The following is a 24268-nucleotide window of genomic DNA, read 5'->3' on the forward strand; positions in this document are numbered from 1 at the left end:
GCTCGCTTCGCGCCGGCGCGCTATAAAAAGAAAATATCAATTAAATATATTTTCAAATTTATCAAACCAAAATAACAGAAAACTTACTATAATCAATCTCATCCTAAACGTTGGTGTCAGAAAATATATAAAATGGAATGCCTTTTCTTGAAATTAAGGCTGGAAACCAATTTAAATACACTATAAATTTTAAAACCGTCTTGAGTATGATAGGTTGAAATATTACTATCAATTGTTCAACTGACTGACAACATCTTGTATTCTCATATGTGTAGCAGTCTGTATTCTGTTAATTGGATGCTGTGTGAGTGACTGTTGGTATGAATATAGAGCAGCCTGGAGGTTCCCTGCCATCTGTTGACAGATCCCCAGAATCTCCCAGGAGATGTCTCTGGATAGATCATATATATACATTCCCTGATCATGGTGGACTAAGACCTGCAGCTCATCTAGAGCTGCTTTTGATAATGTTGTATCAATGTGTCTGTAACACAAAAAATCTAGGAAATGTACCAATAAAAACAAAGGGATAATTAATGCAGACCGTTTGTTCTGTATAGCAGACTGTTGTTCTGGTATTAGTTCACTGATATAACAGATATCATTGTGAAGTGTGATATCCTCTGCTACAGCCTGTCCGATCTTTGTAGACCAGGACTGTCCCCCTACAGCCTCAGTATACCTCTCTCTGTCTACATGTTTATTATGCATCAGATATGGCTGTGCTAACTTGACCTTTGTCATCTCTAGAACAGATAAAGCTTCCCTGTATCTGAGTGTCTTGTAATAATACATGGCAATGTACAACATATCAGAAACTAGCCCAAACTTAGTTGCTAATTTCAGCATATGACAGGACATTTTGTCTGCAATATACATCTGTTTGTTGACACCCGTGTTAGTGTACTTGTTTGATGTTATAAACACAAGACTCTGAAATATTGCGACTGTAAGTCTCTGTAATATAATAGCCTGATAGTGTGTCAGGGGTAACTCTACCAACTGTTCAACTGTTCTTACCAACCGTTCTGTTTGTATGACTTTGGTAAGGCGTGTTGTTTGTGAAAATAAAGCACCAAAATCGGACTCACAGACAAGTTGATAATCATGATTAGATTCAGACAAGGTGTGTCTTTCATCTGTACAAATAAAAAGTCTAGGATTGTACAGGACATCAATGATGTATGACCTGATAGACGAACTATGTAACAGACAGGCCAGACCTTTCTTGTACAATTCATGTAACTGTAGGAACAATCTGTTTTGTGCTGATCCATTGATTTTTGTCAGAAACATGTTGTTTTGGGGGATGAAAAAGTTAGGACAAATCCCCTTGTACACCCATTTAAGGAGAAGTTTAAAGCAGACCCAGAAACCGGTCAGCAGATTTTGTGGACACCAGTAAGGTAGTGTGTTATTTTGAATCACCCAGAAAACGGTTGTCTTCATGTGATAGGAACACAACAGTTTATTGGTTTCCTCTGATTGTTGATCTATAACTTCTTTTAAAAATATTTTTAACAATCCGTATGTCAAAAATTGACAGTGGTTCATTGAATACACAAGTTTATATTCTGCTTGAGAAAATGAAATTCTCCACTCTTCATTTTCATGAATTCCTAATGGGTGTCCTATCGCTACAAAGTGACAACCATTCCTCACAATATCATGAACAACTTCAGGATTAGGCCATGCGTGACATCTGTCTATCCACGAGGAGGCAGACGAAGGCCAAAAGTCACAAATAAAACAGATGGCAGTGTCATATTCCACCCTTCCCAGTATACCAGTACCACAGGGTCCATGTACAGTAGTATTAGGCACCATTACAGAACAAGTTAACTGTCTCCATATAGAACTAGATATAAAGACTCTGTCATTCATTCTGACGCATGCTGAGAAGACATATCTGCCTGTTCTTGGTGTCAGTAACTGAAGTAGAGTGAATCCTGGGGGACTCTCGGAACTGTCAGAGAGAATCAAGACTGTATTGGCTGTGTTGTAATTCTCAGACTGAGACATGTCCATGATCACTCGGTCGTTGTTATACCAGAACATGATGTCCCTATCTGATCCCTTCAGCCTGAATCCTTCTCTCATACTTCCACTCAACATCTCAATGAGCCCATCATTAGGTGTAACTCGTCTCTTCACCATCTCCCTGATGGCCTCTGTCTCCCTCCTAAGGGCCACCAGTTGTGAGGTCCCCACTATCTCACACAGTCCCACAAACACTGATTCCGACATGTGCTGCATTCCCTTAAATCTGTTGTTATCTTTAAAATATAGGAAAAACTCCTCTCATTTTGTTTCTTTATTATATATATCAGCAAATAAAAATGTATAATATTAGTAATATCAAGATTTGATAAAACAAATAAATAGATATAATCTACTTACTTTCTTAGAGAAAATAATTCCATCTTTTATGTAAAGTTGTGTAACAACTGTGGAGATAATGTTCTACTATTTACAGGTGCTGAGGTTTTTGTAGTTTTTTTTTGGTTTCATTATTTATTTTGGAATTTCATTTAAATGCTAAATATGAGTCATAACAATACGTTAATTATGTCGAGTTGTTAGGTGACATCGTATTGTTTTCATAAATACTATATATTTCTGTTTATAACCAACAATTTCCTTCCTTGTTATACGTGGATAAAATTAAAAATGCTCGACACACCAGTATATTATTTGATGCAATGATAAATGCTCGACACACCAGTATATTATTTGATGCAATGATAAAGAACCTTTTTTGAAATATCATTTTAAAAAACGATACCAACATGTAATCTTTAATAGAAACCGGAAACATCGATTTTGCTGAAAAAAGAATATTTGAAAACTAAAATTTGTATCAATTGATGCACAATACAGTTTAATAGATACACGTCAAAGACAGCTAGGCTCCGCCGTTCCCAATATTTTCAAATCACTCAACTCAGTCCTTAAGAGGCTGTGGCCATTTTTAGGCTATATTTACCTAACATAAGATATAAGATAAAGAGTTCTGTAAAAAGATATAGAAATATGTTCAAATTTTAAATCTAAATATGTGGATTTGTCTTACTAAAAAAAATTTAAGACCAGAAATATCAAATTTAAAACATTTAAGGAGGCAATCTGTAATCTGTATTTGTGGAAATAATTAATTATTACAATCTATTAATAGGTTTAAAAAAAACATCCACCAATCTTGACTCTCAAATTCATAGATATTTATTTATATATAAATTATAGATATATAAAGTTTGTAAGCCCCCACAGTCATCAACTTTCCTTAAGTCATTACTCAGCCTCAAGTGGCGCAGTCTAGTACATATTTTCTTTCGGTTTTGTTTAAAATCAGCACATTTGAATTGTGCCTCTGAATTTTTTGTTCATGTATGCGACCTTGTAGAAATATTAGAATAAACATGACAAAAACTCTTAGATTTCGCCAAATATCAGTAGCTGTGGTCCAGTTTTGGAATTTTTTAATTACCAATCGTATAGAGCGTTAATCATGAATCTGTAAGTCATCCTGTTGGGGCGTTTTTAACTTTTATCTTTCAAAACATTCATATAACAATTTTTTTTATCAAATATTGTAAAGTTAGAAATTTCAAAAACGGTAATATCTAAAATTTTGATTGCAATATACTTTTATTCACTCGTACATAATGGGCGCCTTTGAAACATAGAGCAAGGCTTTGGGAATTGGGGGATTTTTTTTTTGCTTGTCAAGATTTCTGATGATTAGTCTAGCCAACCCCCCCCCCCCCCCTTTCAAATTGCTTCAGACGCCACTGATATAAATTTGAGAAAATCCAAATGCATGGTTATGATGTCAAATATAGCCACCTAACTAAACTAGGAAATTCATGGTCCCTGCATTAGGGATTCGGGCCCTAGGGCAGAGCCGATATGGCCATATATTGATAATGTATTAAATCTTAAAAAATCTTCTCCACTTCTAAGTAGTGTAAGAATAAGCTGAATGCATGATTCCAATGTCCATTAAGCCCTCCATCAAAATTCTTTTATGGCTTTTATGGCCATAAAACACGGGTTGTGTATTTTTTCTGCAATGTCGCTACCTTCATATCCCGAATAAATCACCCAAAAAAAGCATTTTCTTTTTCAGTAACTCTATTATCGGCACATCGCCTAAACAGGACATTTAACAGAGATGTGTTGAGCAGAGGCGTGTTGAAGGTATAGGGGATTTTGTTGAGCGCTCGCTCTGTTGAACACGCCTCCGCATTTCTGAGTTATTTTGCACCGGGTGAAAATAAACTGTCTACATTTATTGAAATTCGACGTGTCAAATGACGTACACTTTTGGAGCACAACCGGTGTTATATGGAACGCCAAATTAACATATATTCAAATATTTGTACCTATCTTCAAATAATTGTACCTATCTTCAATTAATTGTACCTATCTTCAAATCATTTGAAGATAGGTACAATTGAATTAAAGATAGGTACAATTGAATTAAAGATAGGTACAATTGAATTAAAGATAGGTACAATTGAATTGAAGATAGGTGTAAATAATTATACCTATCTCTAAATAATTATACCTAGGTACAAATGAATTATACCTAGGTACAAATGAATTATACCTATCTTCAATTCAATTAAAGATAGGTTCAATTGAATTATACCTATTTCTAATTCATTTGAAGATAGGTAAAATTCATTTTAAGATAGGTACAATTGATTTGAAGATAGGTTCAATTCAGACATATCTACAAAGGATTTGAAGATAGGTACAATTCAATTATACCTAGGTTCAATTCGTTTTGTGTATTGTTGAAAATAACTAGAGGTACTGTGAGCAAGCTCACAATTGATACCCCCCGCTAAGAAAATCATAACTCATGTATTTTTTCTATTATAGAAAACATTGGATGAATCTATTTCACTGTCCATTCTCTATATATACATAACAACTGCTCTATTTTTTAATAAAACTGTTAATGCTAATATGAGTACACAAACCAATTTCTATTCTTTAAATTCCATTTTAGTTCAAGTTAACTGTTAATGCATGAGGACATTTGTATCCTTATGTTAACAAACATGACTCGAATCAAACAAAATTCCACATGTCAAGCAGCCATTTAATATAAACATTTTGAATTATAAGTATACTGAGCCCAATTTTTTTTAAAACAATGACCTTGAACTTCCTCAATTGACCTTGGGTCACACCCTTAGGTCATAAGCAATCTTTGTTTGAAGTAAGTACTTCCAATGTTTCTCCATTAAAAAGATATTGACCGGACACGAATTTTGATTTTTTTCTGCCAGTGACCTTTACTTTGCCCAAATGACCTTGGGTCAAGATCATGACACACCCTTACCTCATAAGCAATATTTGTGTGAAGTAAGAACTTCCAATGTTTCTCCATTAAAAAGATATGGACCGGACACGAATTTTGAACTTTTTCTGCCAGTGACCTTGACCGAATGACCTTGATTCAAGGTCATGACACACCCTTAGGTCATAAGCAATATTTGTGTGAAGTAAGAACTACCAATGTTTCTCCATTAAAAAGATATGGACCGGACAAGAATTTTGAACTTTTTCTGCCAGTGACCTTGACCTTGCCCAAATGACCTTGGGTCAAGGTCATGACACACCCTTAGGTCATAAGCAATATTTGTGTGAAGTAAGAACTACCAATGTTTCTCCATTAAAAAGATATGGACCGGACACGAATTTTGAACTTTTTCTGCCAGTGACCTTGACCTTGCCCAAATGACCTTGGGTCAAGGTCATGACACACCCTTAGGTCATAAGCAATATTTGTGTGAAGTAAGAACTTCCAATGTTTCTCCATAAGAAAGATAAGGACTGGACACGAATTTTGAACTTTTTCTGCCAGTGACCTTGACCTTGCCCAAATGACCTTGGGTCAAGGTCATGACACACCCTTAGGTCATAAGCAATATTTGTGTGAAGTAAGAACTTCCAATGTTTCTCCATAAGAAAGATATGGACTGGACACGAATTGAACAGACAGACGGACAGACGGACGGACGGACGGACGGACAGACGGACGGACGGACAAGGTGATTCCTATATACCCCCCAAACTTCGTTTGCGGGGGGTATAATGAACGCTCCCTTTAAGACATTCAACATGGAGGGAAACGAGGGAAGCACCAACAACGAAGATGTATACATGTATATCAATAAGTAAGCCAAAAACATGTACCCGAATACCCCAAAAGTGACGGAGTTAGGGTAGTGACGTAGTTAGGGTCACTATATACCTAAATAAAAAACTGGCTTTATTTTTTTCCATAACTTTATCAAAGAATGGCTTTGCCTTTGGCAACCGGATGAAGATACTGATAAATTTTCGCGCCAGTTGTGACGTAACGGAAATGACGTACTATACAGGGAGTATACATTATTGCCAATATTTTAGTAATTGAAGATAGGTTCAATTTAATTGTACCTATCTTTAATTCAATTGTACCTATCTTCAATTCATTGCATTTGTACCTATCTTCAATTCAATTGTACCTATCTTCAAATGAATTAAAGATAGGTATAATTGAATTGTACCTAACTCAAATTCAATTTGAAGATAGGTACAATTGAATTGAAGATAGGTACAATTGAATTGAAGATAGGTACAATTATTTGAAGATAGGTACAAATGTTTGAATATATGTTAATTTGGCGTTCCATAGTGTAAGCATAATAAACACAATTTAAATTATCAATAATTTTAATTGTGCGAGTTATTGAAAACAAGAGGCCCAGGGGCCACATCGCTCACCTGAGCAACAATTGCCTTAATTCTGATCAAATTAGCATTACAATATCAAAATATCTTGACAACTAAGTACAGTAGATCTTACAAACAAAAATTGAAAATCTGCCAATTTTTATCCACCTCTTTCTTTTGGTAAATACCAAGCCCCTTTTGTTGTTGTACATGTAAGAAGATTTTTCTCTATTCCTATATAACCCCCCCCCCCCCATTTTGTGGCCCCACTTTTCTCTAGGGTATCATGGTTTCATCAAACTTATATCTGCATAACCTGTGCTTTCACACTAAGTAGTGAGTTTTGGACCGAAAAACTTTCCCAGTATATTTTTAAAGATTTTCTCTATATATTCCTATGTAAAAATTCAAACCGCCATCACGGCCCCGCCCTACCACTAGGGACTGTGATTTTGAATTTACACTACCTGAGGATGCCTCTACACAAGTTAAAGCTTTTCTGGCCAAATGGTCTTTAAAAAGAAGATTTTTAAAGATTTTCTCTATATATTCATATGTAAAAATTTATCCCCCACTGTGTCCTCACCATAACCACTGGACTAATATTTTAACAAACTTGAATCTATACGATTTGGAAATGCGCTCACTCAGATTTGAGCTTTCCTGGCCTAATAGTTTTGAGAAGAAGATTTTTTAGAGATCTTCTCTATGTATAAAAATTCATCCCCCTATTGTGGCCCCACCCTACCCCCGGGGACCATGATTTGAACAAACTTTGAGCTTTCCTGGCCTAATAGTTTTTGAGAAGAAGATCTTTAAAGATTTTCTCTATATATTCCTATGTAAAACTTGATCCCCCAATTGTGGCCCCACCCTACCCCCGGGGACCATGATTTTAACAAACTTGAATCTACACTACCTGAGGATGCTTCCATTTTAATTTGGTCTTTTCTGGCCTAATAGTTTTTGAAAAGAAGCTATTTAAAGATTTTCTCTATATAATCCTTTGTAAAACATGATCCCCCAATTGTGGTCCCATCCTACCCCCGGGACTATGATTTGAACAAACTTGAATCTACACTACCTAAAGATGATTCCGATTGAAATTAAGCTTTTCTGGCCCAATAGTTTTTGAGAAGAAGATTTTTAAAGATTTTCTTTATATAATCCTATGTAAAACTTGATCGTTCAATTGTGGCCCCACCCTACCCCCGGGGACCATGATTTGAATAAATTTGAATCTACACTCCCTGTGGATGCTCCCATTTTAATTTGAGCTTTTCTGGCCCAATAGTTTTTGAGAAGAAGATTTTTAAAGATTTTCTCCATATATTCCCATGTAAAACTTGATCCCCCTATTGTGGCCCCACCCTATCCCCGGGGACCATGATTTGAACAAATTTGAATCTACACTACCTGTGGATGCTCCCTTTTTAATTTGAGGTTTTCTGGCCCAATAGTTTTTGAGAAGAAGATTTTTAAAGATTTTCTCTATATATTCCTATGTAAAACTTGATCCCCTTCTTGTGACCCCTCCCTACCCCCGGGGACCATGATTTGAACAAACTTGAATCTACACTACCTGAGGATGCCTCCACACAAGTTTTAGCTTTTCAGGCCAAATAGTTTTTGAGAAGATGATTTTTAAAAAATACCAACAAATTTTCAATAATTCTCAATTATCTCCCCTTTAAAAAGGGTGTGGCCCTTCATTTGAACAAACTTGAATCCCCTTCACCTAGTGGTGCTTTGTGCCAAATTTGGTTGAAATCTGCCCAGTGGTTCTTGAGAAGAAGATGAAAATGTGAAAAGTTAACACGACGACAACGACAGACAACGGACAAATTGTGATCAGAAAAGCTCACTTGAGCCTTTGGCTCTGGTGAGCTAAAAAGGTGTAGTATAAGTAATAAGGAATCATTCTTTGATTTTCTGGTAACTTGATCATTTAATCTGAGATCCCGAATCTATCATAATGCCCTTCGGACTTGATGGATTTGACCCCGTGCCTGACTATTGTGATCATCTCATAAAATTAAAGTAAAACAAAATTCATTCTTGCTTAAATATTACATTCATAGAAACAATTCACTTAAACCAAATTCACAAGGTTCTGTTGATTACTTGATCAGTTCAAAGTAAACACCAATATCTGAGGGGAGGGGGGGGGGGTTGATAAGAGAACTCCAAGTCATCATCATTTTGTTTCCTGTATTTTAATACGTTTTAAATTTGCAAAATGAACATCATTTAATGTCATGTTTTGTGTACCATGCTTTATATAAATGGAAATAACACATTTATCCACACACATAAATGCATATGCATTAATATTCACCAATTTTATGATTATTCATTGATTTTCTGCAAAATTTAAGCATAGGTAACTATTATAAAATTTGTCAATTCCATGAATGACAGTTTAAGAATGGTGTCGAAATACAAAAGGAACATGATTACTCTGAACAACATGGAGATCATTGGACATAAATAAATAAAAAGAATGGAATATTGTCTTCATAATTCTGAATAGGGGTCAAACAATCCCTGCTGTAATCACAACACACAACTATTCTGATTCAAAAATACATCTAACTTCACTAAGAGATCTTCCTTCCTTCTATGCTCTAACAATTAAAATCCATCAAAAATCATAATGGAAAGTACCCTCTTCTAAGTATTAAAAATAAATTAAAATTAAACTGAATGGATTTTATGACATTTTCCATCCCTGTTAATGGTTATTTCCATCCTGTGAGATCATCAGGTTTCCATGGAAACACGTTGGAACTGAAGCTCTGATTCTTCTAGTATCCATGGTGACTCATTTCTGACTGTAAAAAAACACAAAACACAGCATCAATTCTGATGAATCTAAGAACTGATTGTATAAATAACAATTACAACACAAGATCCATCCTCATTATAAGTACATGTACTTCAAAATAATCCACCCTCTTGTAAGGGTACGTACAAGAATTCAACTTACTACAGGGTAAATCAGAATAATTCAATAAAAATAAAGGATGCCATAAGATTATCCAATTAACTTTAGGGTATTAAAAATAATGCAATCTCCTCCAGGGTACATCAAAATTATCTGTCCTCCCTTTAGGGTACATAAGAATAATCCACCCTCCCTTAAGGTTACATGAAAATAGTCTACAACAACAAGATCAGAAATCTTGGAGAGACAACAGAGACACAGTGGACGATCTGGGGACAACACGAATCTTACCGGCACCTGTACGGGGGGCAGGTGATGAATGACCCCGGAATGCTTGCAGAATAAAAGTTCATTCAATGCAGAACAGCCAATATATCATGTGAAGTGTTGATGAAAACAACTCTATAACCATCTGTAAATTTTTGTGAATAATAGCGAGCGCAGCTCGCCGGCGCGCAGCGCCGGCGAGCGAAGCGAGCTCTAAGAACCAGTGTGCGCGGGAAAAAGAACGAGCTAAACCTACAGTTCATCAAACAAAATTTTTTGTCTACGTCCCATAATGCTCTCTAATGTTTTCACCCGTGGTGCTATGCCAAAAATGGCCGACTTTTAACTCGTAATTTACGGTGACTTTAAGTTTGAAGACACATTTTGAGTACCGCATATGCTTTGGCGAGACTCAAAAGATTTGTTGCATGCTTCCATACCTTCGTATTGAGTCGAGAAACGTAAACAAAGACGAACAAAGTCATGGATGACGTCACAGTGCACTCGCGCTATATTTCCCGCGAAAAATTTAGAGGTGGATCAAACATCTGTAATGAGTGTACTGGCTATTTCCGTATAGACTGCGATACCTGCCTTATCTGCTTATTGACATATGATTTGTTTTTAATCTTTTTTTTATATAGAGATTTTATATATATAAACTAGCAAAAGCCATACTTTACTGTCATATCGACCCATTTTAAGCTAATTGTGCATGCATGTACAGTAGGCAGGTAAGTATATGAGCACTGGCGGATTTAAGGGGGGGGGGGGCGTGGAGGGCGCACCCCCCCCCCCCCCCCTAAAATTTTCAAAGTATGCATGACTGTAGATGATTTGATAAATTTTACTACTTAAAGTTAGCATTTTGTGTTTCACTTTATTTATAATTATGCCTGACTCAATGTTACACCTCATTGATACACCAGCTGTGCTATGCTGAATGTAATTCTGCTGCTCTATAAACATCTATAAACATCTGATCCTAATGCATATTGACAGGTTCTGATAACAAACCAATTATAAACTGTGTTTAAAATTTAAACAAGCAGTGTTGGTCATTTCATTATGGTGGCTGCATCAAATTCCCCAGGGCCCTGAACTTGGGGCTTCTACCAAGAATCGACTGGAAATCCCAGCAGTTTTGTTTCAAGTGTAGACTGCGCTGCCATTTCCCTATTGCGATGCAAGCTAAAATTTCTGAATATTTAAAAGCTGGTCGAAGGTAAATATATAATTGCATTTAAAACCAGATGGCCTATGTGCAATCATTAACTAATTACTGTATAATTTTTGAATTTTTTTCTAGGTAAATAGACTATTTTAATATAAGAATACTGAAGATTTGATGCATCAGATATTTCTAACAGCTAATAGGGGGTCGGATACCGTAACGTCATTAGAATTTTGTAACTTTGGTAACCTGGTTAATTCTGAGAGTTCATAAATGCCTAAAATATTTTGTTTTTAATCCAATATATGTATTAGGTATAAGTAACAATATGTGTCAAATTGTTATATATATATGTTATAGGCTTTTTTGTAAAGGAAGTAAGCACCAAGGGGAAATAGTAGATGGCAGAAGTCTGGTGATTAAAAGAAATGAAAACTTTATCTTGTTTGTTTATTTTTATTGCTTATTTCATCTTTTAAAAGTGTACATAAATAAAAAAAAATACAACTATTTTGAGCCTGGTTTTACCTTTAAAATACACGAAAACCCAGGACCTTCCGGGGGCTTCGCCCCATGGGCCCCCACCAGGGCTTTGCCCTGGACCCACGGGGGGCCTCCAGGCGGCCCCCAGACCCCCTGCCTCAATAATTTTATCCACGCCCCCCTCTAACTACAAATCCTGTATCCGCCTCTGATGAGTAAGGAGGGAATAAACAATAGGACATTTAGAACTAAATAAAAAGGAATAAAATGAAAAAATAAACAGGTAAAAAATTAAGTAGATATTGCATATAGTCAGACAATTAAATTTAAAAGTGGGAAATTACACACCTACAAACAGGTACAGGGCTCTCTCTCTCTCTGGGTAGGGGGTTGTGCTGTATGTATCATAACCATTAAAATTAGTACCTTTGGCATACTTATTGTAGAGCAAAAATTCTTTGACGTTTGTTGATACCGAAATAAAACTATAAGTTGACAATGATGCAAGGTATGTATAATTCTTGCTGCGCTCGCCAGAACGGTAGTACCGTAAAACATATTAGGACTACTTACAGACGGATCCTCAATGTTCTGTGTGCCGTCACCATAGTAACCAGGAGGCATGACATGTGACCTTGGACTCTCAAAGTCGCCAATGCTGGCCTCACTTCCTTCTGTCTCCATTGGAGGTCTATTCATTCAAATTTATAAACTTAATATATAACACAATCTGATTTATATTCAGTAGATGATTAACATTGTGTTCAAAACTTGATAAATATTGTTGAATTATTTAATTTTTGTGAGGGAAAATTTTTGTAGACTGAAAGATCTTTATCTAAACTTTATTTCATTTTTATGAATATCCATTATCATTAAATAATATTTAACAACTCTTTGAAGATGTAAATATTTAGATGAGTGATACAAGTGAAATCCATGAAAATAACAATTAAATTGAGTGGTGTCCATAATTTTGGGATTCTATAAGTACTGATTGTTAAGGTGTAAACTGTACTAATCTGTGCTCCTGTTACGACAGGTTTGTTACATACAAGTTTCCGCCCTGTCTGTAGTGTCCATACGCGGCCTCCATCTGCCTCTGGGCACCGGTCTGTCCTTTCTGTGCAGTCATCCATGACATGTGGGGTGTGGGAGGGGCCCCACCAATGTACCTTAAAGATAACAACAGTGGACAATAGTACTAGGGAGGTTTGAACATAACCAGACATCATCCATCTATCAAATAAATCATTATTACCAATTTTTTAATACATGTACCTTTTTTTTAAAAATATTTGTTGAATATTAGATACCAAAGTATATAACCATACAGCACACGCATTTAAAAACATTTCTTTTTATAGATAGAACGTTTCCTGTATTATAATTATACATACAAGGCAACAACTCTCATGTAACACATTTGGTGATTTTTCTCAGGTTTTTCTACAAGGAAGCTACATTTATCCATGAATTAGAACAGATGTCTTTCCTTACAGTGAATGACAGGCAATATACAATGTAGCTGAAATCATGGCATACTTCTCTCTGTATCAATGAACTGATAATAACCCTGAAAACTCACCGCATATTTATGATAACACAAAATGTTAACAATTTGCTGCTTGCAAAATAATGTTCATGTCACAGTATTTGTTGGCAAATATACCACTAAATGACTAATGCCCTCCCCCAACCATAATAAATCTGAATGTTGGAAAATCTAATGCTCTTTTTATTTTAACAAAATTTTAAGACTAGGATTTTATCTTTTCCTACAATTCTGACAACAATAATTTCTCCTCTCAAACATATGATCTAAAGTGTAAGAGGAGATAATGTTGAACAATACACACTTGTATACCTCCTGAATTACTAATGGTGTCCTATTTAATACAACATACCAATGATAGACTCTCTGTTTGCATACATACGGTAACAATGAATATTCATTCACAAGGTAATTCTCAATCTCCCAGAAATAAAGACCAACTACAGACAATGCTTAAGTTGTACTACATTTTATTCACATTTTAAAACATGTGCGTATCTGTACATTGAGATTCTATATACATTATATACAGTGAATATTCACAACAGTTTTTTCTGCCTTGAAGTTCATGACATGGCCTCTCTCCACCTGATAGCCCCTTACACATGAAACGTTACTCATTTCAAAGTGTTTATCATGATTTATAAAAATTCACTGCCTTAAAGCTGTGAATCCAACAGAACACATGAAGGAGGTGTTGTCTAAAAATGTCACAGCTGCCTTTAATTAACTCACAGGTGCAGAACGAAGCTGCCTTAATTAATTCCCAAGTGCAGAAAAAAGCACAAGGAAAGAAAACAACATCACATAACTGAATCAAACTCCAGAATGTCACCATAATCTAAAATAAAAACAAAAGGAAAAAATAGTGTAAACAACACCAACAAAAAATGGAAAAAATAAAATAAAACCTAGCATGCATAAAATAAAGAAGGTAGGGGATAAAAAATAAAGAGAATAAAGATCAAAGAATCCAATTCAAAATTAATCATATTTTATAACAAAACAATTTAGCAAAAATATCAAAGTAACTAAAAATTCAGAAATTCTCCTGACCAGAGTTATTGGTATAAGAGAATCATGCACACACACATGGAATACGACGGACTTACGATTCCTGGAAGTCCTCTGACTGCTCCGAGGCCCCACCCACGCTCTCCTCATCCATACGACGTCGTTTGATGGCGGTTGAGGCCATCACAGGGACCCCCGGGGCGGGTGTTCCGACCGACATGTCCACCCAGTCGCTCATGTTAGAGTCGTGGTCAGACACTGTAAACAAATGGAGGGATCAGATCAGGAGGTCATTACATTGTACACCAGTATTATACTCATATCCAAAAACAACATATACTGTCTTGTCAATGCATTAAACAGAGAACTCTTCAGGATGTCATTCCTTGGATTACTGGTATACAGGTAGCTTTATTACAACATTATTTGTAAATTAATACTTGTACTCATCATCAAGTCAAAAAAGTATAAGACAGTCATTTCCAGAGGAAACCCCTTTGAAACATACATGTACATTCATTGTTAATTGAACAAGTATTAGAACCTTAGGCCAAAAAAAATTAATCATTAGTTTCTCAGGCCAAAATTTTGAAATATTGATGAGGCAGGCAGGGATTTTTTTTTTTTTTTTTTTTTTTTTTTAAGGACAAAATTTACAGAGACGGTAACCCATATTTTATTCATGCTGATACATTGGCAAAGTTTAATAATTTCTTTAAATTTGTTTTTTTAGTTTAAACTGTCTCTGTTTCCTTTTCAAAAGTTGAGTTTTTGCAGATGAACAAACATGACAAATGGTTTATGGGGCATTTTATGCTTCATTTTGCAGCCCATCTTTCCCCTCCACAGTAATAACACAAGTCTGAACTAAAATAGGGGACTTCTTATGGCATTTCACTAGTTGAATTTGCCATATAAAAATTTATCAAATAAAGCATTCTTTTTAATCTTCATTGCCTTGAGGACAGAAATCAAGGAAAAGTAAATAAGTCATCAAAAAATTCTCAAACAATAGAATTGTCCTTTATTCCTGCTTCTAGGCAATATCACAGAGGCTTCAATTTCTGAAGATAACAGAGAAATTTCAGTGGTAGTGTTAACAGGGACCAACATAGGGCAAATTCAGTTTAGGGAGACTTCACTTCTGAAATTTTCCCTCCCAGAAAGATAGGGAAAAGTTTGAGAAATCAGGTGGACTTCCATTCTTTGACAATGGCATAATGCTAATGATAATACATGTACATGTAAACAAAGATTCAACCTTAATTTAAATTGGATTGGAAGCAAGTCAATTAATTATAAAAATAACCCCTAAAAATTAAAATCTTATCCAATTTTTTAAATTTAATTTATTATGTGTATTCATACATTTTGTAGATGAAATGTTTCGTAATTGTGTTGGCTAAATGACAAATAAAACCAGTCTATGTGTTTCAGTGTATTTTGGAGGTATTAGTCCAACCCTTTGGACCAATTACAACCGTCATTTAGTTGAATCTGTTTAATTTTAAAGATAACTGTAGACAAACGGTTTTATGATTATTTTAGCATTAACTTGGCAAAGTTATTAACTAATTACAAGTTACCAACTAATTATAATATCAGCACCTAAAGTTATAAACATCGGTTGTAATTTTCAGTGCACAGGTATGTGGTTGCATCAACCGTATTTATAACCTCTTAAGATAAGACAGTCGCTTAGTTATTAATCACAATAGGGGTTAATTTAGGCTATGAAAATGTCTTTTGAATTAGATAATTATCACTTTATTGCATTTGGGGTTAACTTTCACGATCGTGAAATCAGAATACAGGGCAACTTCAACCTCACTTTCTGAGGAAATTCTGGCGAAGTTACCGACCACAATGCGAGTACTTATATTTACATTAACTTGTATTTAGCCCAAGTAGCCCCCTATGTTGGTCACTGGGTACATGTTTCAGATAAAATAACGTTTTCACTGACAGAGACAAGCTTTATTCTCAGCGTTTGTTTACATTGATTCAATAATAGAGAAAACCGATAATGATAAGATATGAAAAATCCGGAAAAATAACGATAAAAAAGTTTGATGCGGCGATAATTTTACTGATGCGGCGGTGCCTGAGAAACAAATCATTAATTTTTTTTGGCCTTATAACTACATGTATATTTCTAATAAAATTAATTTTAGCATTCTGATTATTGCAGATATTTCTCAATTATTAATCCTCAAGTTTTAACTACAATAACATACTAAGAATATGTTTTCATTGCAAAGAAATTTCTTTAAAAAACTCTGTTAATGAGACCCACCATCGATCTGCTTGCGTTTGTTAGCGTAACGCCTCTGGGTGGCCTGTTTGAGGGTAATGGGGTGGACCTCCCCGTCTCCCTGGGACAGACTGTTACGATAGGTGAACAGGGACTGCCACTCCTCGGACCGAGACTGGGGCATCATCCCACCGGGCAGGTGCTTGTCCAGGTAATGTAACCTACAGACACACAACAGTTCTTGTCAGGTAATGTAACCTACAGACACACAACAGTTCTTGTCAGGTAATGTAACCTACAGACACACAACAGATCTTGTCAGGTAATGTAACCTACAGACACACAACAGTTCTTGTCAGTTAATGTAACCTACAGACACACAACAGTTCTTGTCAGTTAATGTAACCTACAGACACACAACAGTTCTTGTCAAGTAATGTAACCTACAGACACACAACAGTTCTTGTCAGTTAATGTAACCTACAGACACACAACAGTTCTTGTCAGGTAATGTAACCTACAGACACACAACAGTTCTTGTCAGGTAATGTAACCTACAGACACACAACAGTTCTTGTCAGTTACTCGGTTAACTCAATGTAAGTGACCAGATTCATGTACCTACACTTCTAAAGCTGTAAATGATTAAATACCATACACTTTTCTTTGTAAGAAATCATTCATTACACAAAAAATTAATTGTCATAAAGATGGGTACTATAACCTACAAACAGACAAACATATAGTGCATCTTAGGAAACTGCTTGTAAGAGACCAACAAGAATAGTACACAAGTGAGCTGTAGCCTATAGTAAACATTGGTTACGTATTCTGTACAAAGATTATTCGTTTGACTGAATATTTACCAAGACAGCTGATGAACTGACTGAGCATGAAATGACTTACACAACTTTCTTGTCCTGCTTCATCAGTTTGTTGGTGAACTCACAGATGACCTCTAGGAAGGAAAGGTTTGGGGGTGGGGTGCTGAGGTCGTGGTGTTCATCCACATGTAGACTGAACACGATGCCCTCTCTGTAAAACATATTAACATCAGTTTAAAAATAAACTAGAAAAATAGTCTTGCTTCCTTTACTTTTTTATCTCTATCTTTAGCCTTATCTATATCCTTTCAATCGTTCTTCTTATTAAAAATTCTCCTTGAGCAGGAAATAAAATCCAGACATCTAATCAATCGTGACTCACTTGTGCATGGCTGCCACAGCCTCCCTGTTCTTGACTTGATCCAAGCCAAACGACAGCGCAAATCTTCTGGACAACTCCTGTCAAACACAAATTTACATCATTGATATACCGTATTTTTCCAATGATTAGTCGGCATTTTTTATCTCTGAAGCAGAGCACCCGACTTATCGTCTTGTTCGACTTGTCGTAGGCTCGAGGTCAGAAAATTGTTAAAAAAAATAGCATTAAAAATCTTGGTTTTAATCATCTTGAGTTGGCTGTGTGATTGAAAATTACGTTGTTGAATTCACTGTTCATCTTTAATAATTATCATTTTCACTCATCTGTTAACACCAAAATACATAATAATAACAGTTATTAAAAATGGTACATTGTCTTTAATCAATTAAAAGTTTTACCGTTCTGTTTTTATAAACACATCGTCAATGTATAAACACATCGTCTATGTATCACTAGTAGGAAGATAACATTGCGCAGTAAAATTGAAACCAAATTTGAATGGAAGAAAATATTGCAGTAGGTCCGGGGGTGTTTTTTAAATTTAATTATTTTATTAGTAGAGAGTTGTTAGTGGAAAGATAAATCAGAAATATCTTATGGTCAAATTCAATCTTAAAATACGTAATCGGCAATTATCAATACTACTTTTTATACAATAGGCTGACACCGGTTGTGTTAATAATCTTGCCTTAAGGCTGAGATTTTTACGGCAATTTCACTCCCTGTGTATATATAGAGTAGCGTTATAAGAGTAATTAAAGTTCATTGATTAATTGTTGTCCAATTCTTTGATTATTGTTAGATAATTTTTTTAGGATATATGTATGTCGTATATCGTCATTATCAAGTCGTACAAATGATCGATCTATTTCTAACAGTGTCTATGTAAAACAAAAGCGTGTAACTGCATTACTGGATACAAAGTAAACAAGTTTCATCAAATCATAGTAATTGCTAAGCTTTCTGCACTTGAGATCCCCCTTTGAAGTCCGACAGGAGACAGGTGCATGCTTCTGACACTGGAAATTGTTAAACAAACATTGACCACGCGCCAAGTCAACAGGTGGCTGGTTACGTAATGGCGAATTCACTGGCGATGGTCAGATTGGGTGATTATATTAATGCATGGGAATAAAATATTTCTGACAAAGTAAGTTTAGTTTTGCATAACACGCGATATTAGGAATTGTTTAAAATGCAAGCGACGTAGATGTAGATGTTGCCGGTGTCACCGGTATTTGAAAATATGATGCATAAGTATAAAGTGTAATTGTTTGAATGTTAATCATTAATAATAATTGGTAGCAATATCGGGGACATCGTGGCATCATACACTGATAATGTTACTGGAGTTTTATACGCCATTTTGCAGTGATAAGATCGACGTATGGTCTGAAACAACGTATCGTAGGATTTTGTTAAAATTTTGGCTAAAAATGAGCAATTTGACGAGTCGTCCACATCGACGAGTCGTCGGGAAAATACGGTACATGTATATTGTGTACAGTACTCTTTAGAAATTCACCACATATGCACAGTAAAGTACATGTAATACAGTAAACAATTAAGTTACATATTATCATTCTAAAAGGTACCAGAAATAACCACCTTGGTTGGTGAAATGACACTACTGTTGAGATATAATACAGGCCTTGAGAAACATTGATCACTTTATATAAGCACTATATAGTAAAGGTATGAGTACCCCCATCTGTATAGTATTACTACTAGTACTAGATAGATATTAGATACACTGACCTTGAGTGACTGGAAGGCCTCTGACGACCGGTCCACCGCCCCCATCTCCATCTGTAGCTCCTTGTACAGCTGGGTCAGACTCAGTGCCAGTGTTTTGGCCGTGGACACCTTGTTGATCTCGCGAGCTTTACCCAAAGTCGCTTTGATGATATCTCCATAGTCATTGTAAAACTGCAAAAAAGAAAGTGATTAGACAGTAATTAAAACATTTACAATGTAAAATAAAGAAATTCAAGGTCAATTCTTAGTGTTATAAATGAATGGAAGAGCAATTTTAATTCATAAATAAACTGAATGCTAAAGATATCATTTTTCAAAAACATTTAAAGGAAAGGTTCATAGGTTTAACTTAAGAAATACTAACTATAAACATGATAAAACAATCTAAAATCTTGATCAATAAAAAAATATGTAAAAGGAAAAAAAATAAGCAGATATATTTCCAAATAGATAAATCCCTACATGTATACCTGTTTACCTGTGTAATAAGACTTACCTCTCTGAATGTTTAAATAGCTCAATGTACCTGTGTAGTGTTACCTACTTTCTGTGTACCTGTATAGTACGACCTACCTTCATGTAGTGTTTGAACATGTCGGCTGCCATTCGGATCTGGACGATGTTGTAGATGACCAGTTTACAGAATGAAGCCAGAAAGTTACGACGCTTGTGGAGTTCCTCAATCTTCACATTTTCATCAATGTCATCTGTAAAACAGACAAAACTCATTATGCTTGTGGTAAGGAAATTCCTCTCAGTTCCCTTTCCCCAATAAATGTCCAAATATCTCCAATAGATAAGAACATTTATCAAAACTAACATGAACAGAATAGTGGCGGAAATAAAATCAAGTTTACAGGGTTGTCTCAAAAAATTAATGTAGAAGGGAGAAAAAAAAAAGTAAAAGGGGGTCTGGAGGTCTAGCTCATAGCTTGATTGTGTTTGAAATGAAAAAATAGCCGGATAATTACGTCACCTCCCGGGTCTTAGAGACAACCCTGAGTTTATGAAATAGAACAAGTAATTCTTCAGTACAATAATTATCATATAAACTACGCTAATTCTGGTTGACTGTATACATTTGTAGGATTTATCATTGAGCTATTCAGCCCGGCCTACTGACCGTCGTCGTCCTCGATGAAGACTTTCTCCGTCAGGAAGTTACTGAGCTGTTGCTGGAGGTTCTTGTCCGGCTCGTACACCAGCGGCCGCATGACCTCATTAATCTCCCCCAGGTGGCGGCTGAACATGACCAGTAGGTCACAAATTGTAATGTAGGCCTACAACACAAACACAGAGTGATACCACACTGACTGTCTCATACCTAACAGACACACTCAGATGTTACTATATCTGTTTAGTTTTATCCCCTAATGTAAAGATATAACATAGCTATTTCTTAGAAGTAAATAAATACAAATCGGTTTGACATTAATTTGACCACAGTGAAATAATTAATTTTCATGGAATGTTAATTCATTGCTTACTGGTCTAAATTAACTTGTATGATAAATGGATAAATTTCATAATTTATCAAGGATATCAATTTGTAAGAGAGGGTGACCAAAGAAAGCCACAAAAATTGAACCAGATTCCAGAGTATGTTTTATGTTAGATGGTTAACATTTGTGTATTAAGGAATAAGAGTGCTTAGAACCATTTCAACAAGACCTTGGACTTTTAATACGACATAATTATCTATTTCTTGCATCAAAACAAGTTAAAAATGACTCTTTTTTGAGTGAAATATGCATATACTGTGTAGTCTTAACTCAAAAGCCAGACATATCTTGTTGATTTCAAAGTGTCATGGCCGAGTGGCCAACAATGAAATAGACAGGCAGGCATCATATTGCTGTTGGACACAACTAAACAAGGTCACATTGCTGTTGGACACAACTAAACAAGGTCACATTGCTGTTGGACACAACTAAAAAAGGTCACATTGCTGTTGGGCACAACTGAAGGTCCAAGCTGCTGTAAGAATGGTACTATGACCCTTCACTTACCTCCTCTCCAACTTTGTCCTGCTGGTGGAACAACAGATCATGGCAGTACTTCATCATGTCGTTCAGACGTTTCCTCAGAGACTTCATCTCGTTCTTGTTAGGGTTCGCCTCATCCAGCTTGTTCAGATACCACAGCAGGGCCTGGCTACCACAGGCCAGGGCCTTACACACTATCTGTAAACACATCAAAGATAGTGAGTACAATTACTATCACAGACCAGGGCCTTACACACAATCTGTAAACACATCGAAGATAGTGAGTACAATTACTACCACAGACCAGGGCCTTACACACAATCTGTAAACACATCAAAGATAGTGAGTACAATTACTACCACCGGCCAGGGCCTTACACACAATCTGTAAACACATCAAAGATAGTGAATACAATTACTATCACAGACCAGGGCCTTACACACAATCTGTAAACACATCAAAGATAGTGAGTACAATTACTACCACAGACCAGGGCCTTACACACAATCTGTAAACACATCAAAGATAGTGAGTACAATTACTATCACAGGCCAGGGCCTTACACACAATCTGTAAACACATCAAAGATAGTGAGTACAATTACTATCACAGACCAGGGCCTTACACACAATCTGTAAACACATCAAAGATAGTGAGTACAATTACTACCACAGACCAGGGCCTTACACACAATCTGTAAACACATCAAAGATAGTGAGTACAATTACTACCGCAAGCCTGGGCCTTACACACAATCTGTAAACACATCAAAGATAGTGAGTACAATTACTACCGCAAGCCTGGGCCTTACACACAATCTGTAAACACATCAAAGATAGTGAGTACAATTACTACCGCAAGCCTGGGCCTTACACACAATCTGTAAACACATCAAAGATAGTGAGTACAATTACTACCACAGACCAGGGCCTTACACACAATCTGTAACACACCAAAGATAGTGAGTACAATTACTACCACAGACCAGGGCCTTACACACAATCTGTAAACACATCAAAGATAGTGAGTACAATTACTACCACAGACCAGGGCCTTACACACAGTCTGTAAACACATCAAAGATAGTTAATACAATTACTACCACAGGCCAGGGCCTTACACACTATCTGTAAACACACCAAAGATAGTGAGTACAATTACTACCGCAAGCCTGGGCCTTACACACTATCTGTAAACAAGAGAACAAATTTGCAGAGGAATATACTGTTAACTAACTCGATTTTAGAGAAAATTTCACACAGTTCATAAGAATGTTGTGAATACCAGTATTTGTTATCTTTTACCAGTATTTAAACTGTTCACAAAAAATACCAATGCAAACACCAGATAATTCTGAAATATTTTGTCACAAATAAAAATTTCTTTACATTAAGCCAGTGCTTCAACATGGTTCTATTACATGCTATTTCTTTAATGAGCACCTAAATAACTTAATCTATAAATAGCTACCTCTTCAGGTATTCCCTGGCTGTCATTCCCCGACTTTATGATGTGAAATATATCATCCCAGATGTCCCAGCTATTTAAATCATGACAACTGAAAATAACCAGAACATTATTCTTTAGTGTTAATGTATGCAACACCTGTAATTAACGACAGCAGTTTTAAAGGTTTTTTAATACATATTTATTGACAAACAAATTCTTTTGATCTCTGCAAGTTCGTAATTAGTAAATCATCAAGCATACAGTTTACAACTTAGAATAACCTGCACTTACCTGTACAGAGCCTCAATACGTTTGAGACAGGCCAGCAGGGCAAAGATCTCATCATCATCTGGTTCCTCACCCTACAGGACAAAGGCAGATTGTAATCAAATTCATATCATCTCTCTTTTCCCCCAAGAAAAATATCAAAGTAAATCAATCAGAGTGTAAAAGAGTTTTCCATTACTAAAATCCATTGATTTTAGTCTTACACATAGAAAGAGATTCTGCAAAATAATTGTGTACTGTCAACAACAAAACAGAATAAGAAAGAAAGTAAGAAACATTAAACAACCTCTGCAAAGAAATCGTGCATGGATTCCTTAAACTTGGCAATGAGGCTGTCAATCAAAGTCTTCCTTGCCACATCACACTTTCCAGCGATGGCAAATTCCTCGGAACATAGAGATTCGTAGCACTTAGAAGCCGCCTCCAAAACCTATAATAAAACAGGTATTCATAACACTTAACCATGCTTTCACTACATTAATTCATTTGAAAGTCTACATAACAATTTCGGTTTTAGCAAGTGTAAATGAGGATGTTTCACATTCCTTGTTGGTTTTTATCATTAACATTAATGAGTCAAAGTTTGCATAACTAAAACATCAAAACAATAATGCAACAGACTGTTTTCGCAGTTAACATCTTTGATGTGTCAGATGGCTTTTTTGACAAACCTCAGAGTCTGTGTGTTTCTCCATGATCTCGTGTAAGTACCTCAACAACAGCTCCAAGTTCTAGACAGAAGACAAATAGTCAATAAAGACAGAGTAAATATAACATTACAACACCTAAGATGAAAAGCTGTCAATGTGACAGCAAACCGGGTTTTCCTTTTTGTGAACTGTATCCATAATCCATGTCAACCCGTATCCAGTGAAATGGAGTACCCTATATGCAATATTTCGCTAAAAAATGACTAAGTTCAAAAGCTGGTATTTTTTCATAAATAATCAGAAATCAAAATCCTAGCAATATGCACACCTTTGATATATGTACATTTAATCTGCAAAAGAACAACTTCTTATCTTGAGAACTGTAGGAGGAGTTATCCGTACAATGAGGGTACCCTATATGCAATATTTTGCCAAAAAATGACTCAGTTCAAAAGCTGGTATTTTTTTCATAAATTATCGGAAATCAAAATCCTAGCAATATG

General features: G+C 35.7%; 1 protein-coding gene across 1 annotated transcript in view; it reads right to left on the minus strand.

The window, feature by feature from the left end:
• Positions 1-228: 228 nt before the first annotated feature.
• LOC128180697 (cohesin subunit SA-2-like) overlaps positions 229-24268 on the minus strand; it is a 38701-nt gene continuing 14661 nt past the window's right edge. Inside the window, exons 17-33 of the mRNA XM_052848826.1 lie at positions 23787-23846; positions 23402-23545; positions 23119-23189; positions 22849-22936; positions 21403-21576; positions 20517-20673; positions 19967-20100; positions 19394-19564; positions 17636-17712; positions 17336-17464; positions 16472-16650; positions 14274-14433; positions 12662-12781; positions 12180-12297; positions 9974-10015; positions 1190-2259; positions 229-484 (exon numbers count right to left, since the gene is read on the minus strand). Coding sequence (XP_052704786.1) covers positions 229-484; positions 1190-2259; positions 9974-10015; positions 12180-12297; positions 12662-12781; positions 14274-14433; positions 16472-16650; positions 17336-17464; positions 17636-17712; positions 19394-19564; positions 19967-20100; positions 20517-20673; positions 21403-21576; positions 22849-22936; positions 23119-23189; positions 23402-23545; positions 23787-23846 — 3150 coding nt within the window. The remainder of the gene's footprint in view (positions 485-1189; positions 2260-9973; positions 10016-12179; positions 12298-12661; positions 12782-14273; positions 14434-16471; positions 16651-17335; positions 17465-17635; positions 17713-19393; positions 19565-19966; positions 20101-20516; positions 20674-21402; positions 21577-22848; positions 22937-23118; positions 23190-23401; positions 23546-23786; positions 23847-24268) is intronic.

This window comes from Crassostrea angulata, chromosome 4, assembly GCF_025612915.1.
Source record: "Crassostrea angulata isolate pt1a10 chromosome 4, ASM2561291v2, whole genome shotgun sequence".
Taxonomy (NCBI): Eukaryota; Metazoa; Mollusca; class Bivalvia; order Ostreida; family Ostreidae; genus Magallana; species Magallana angulata.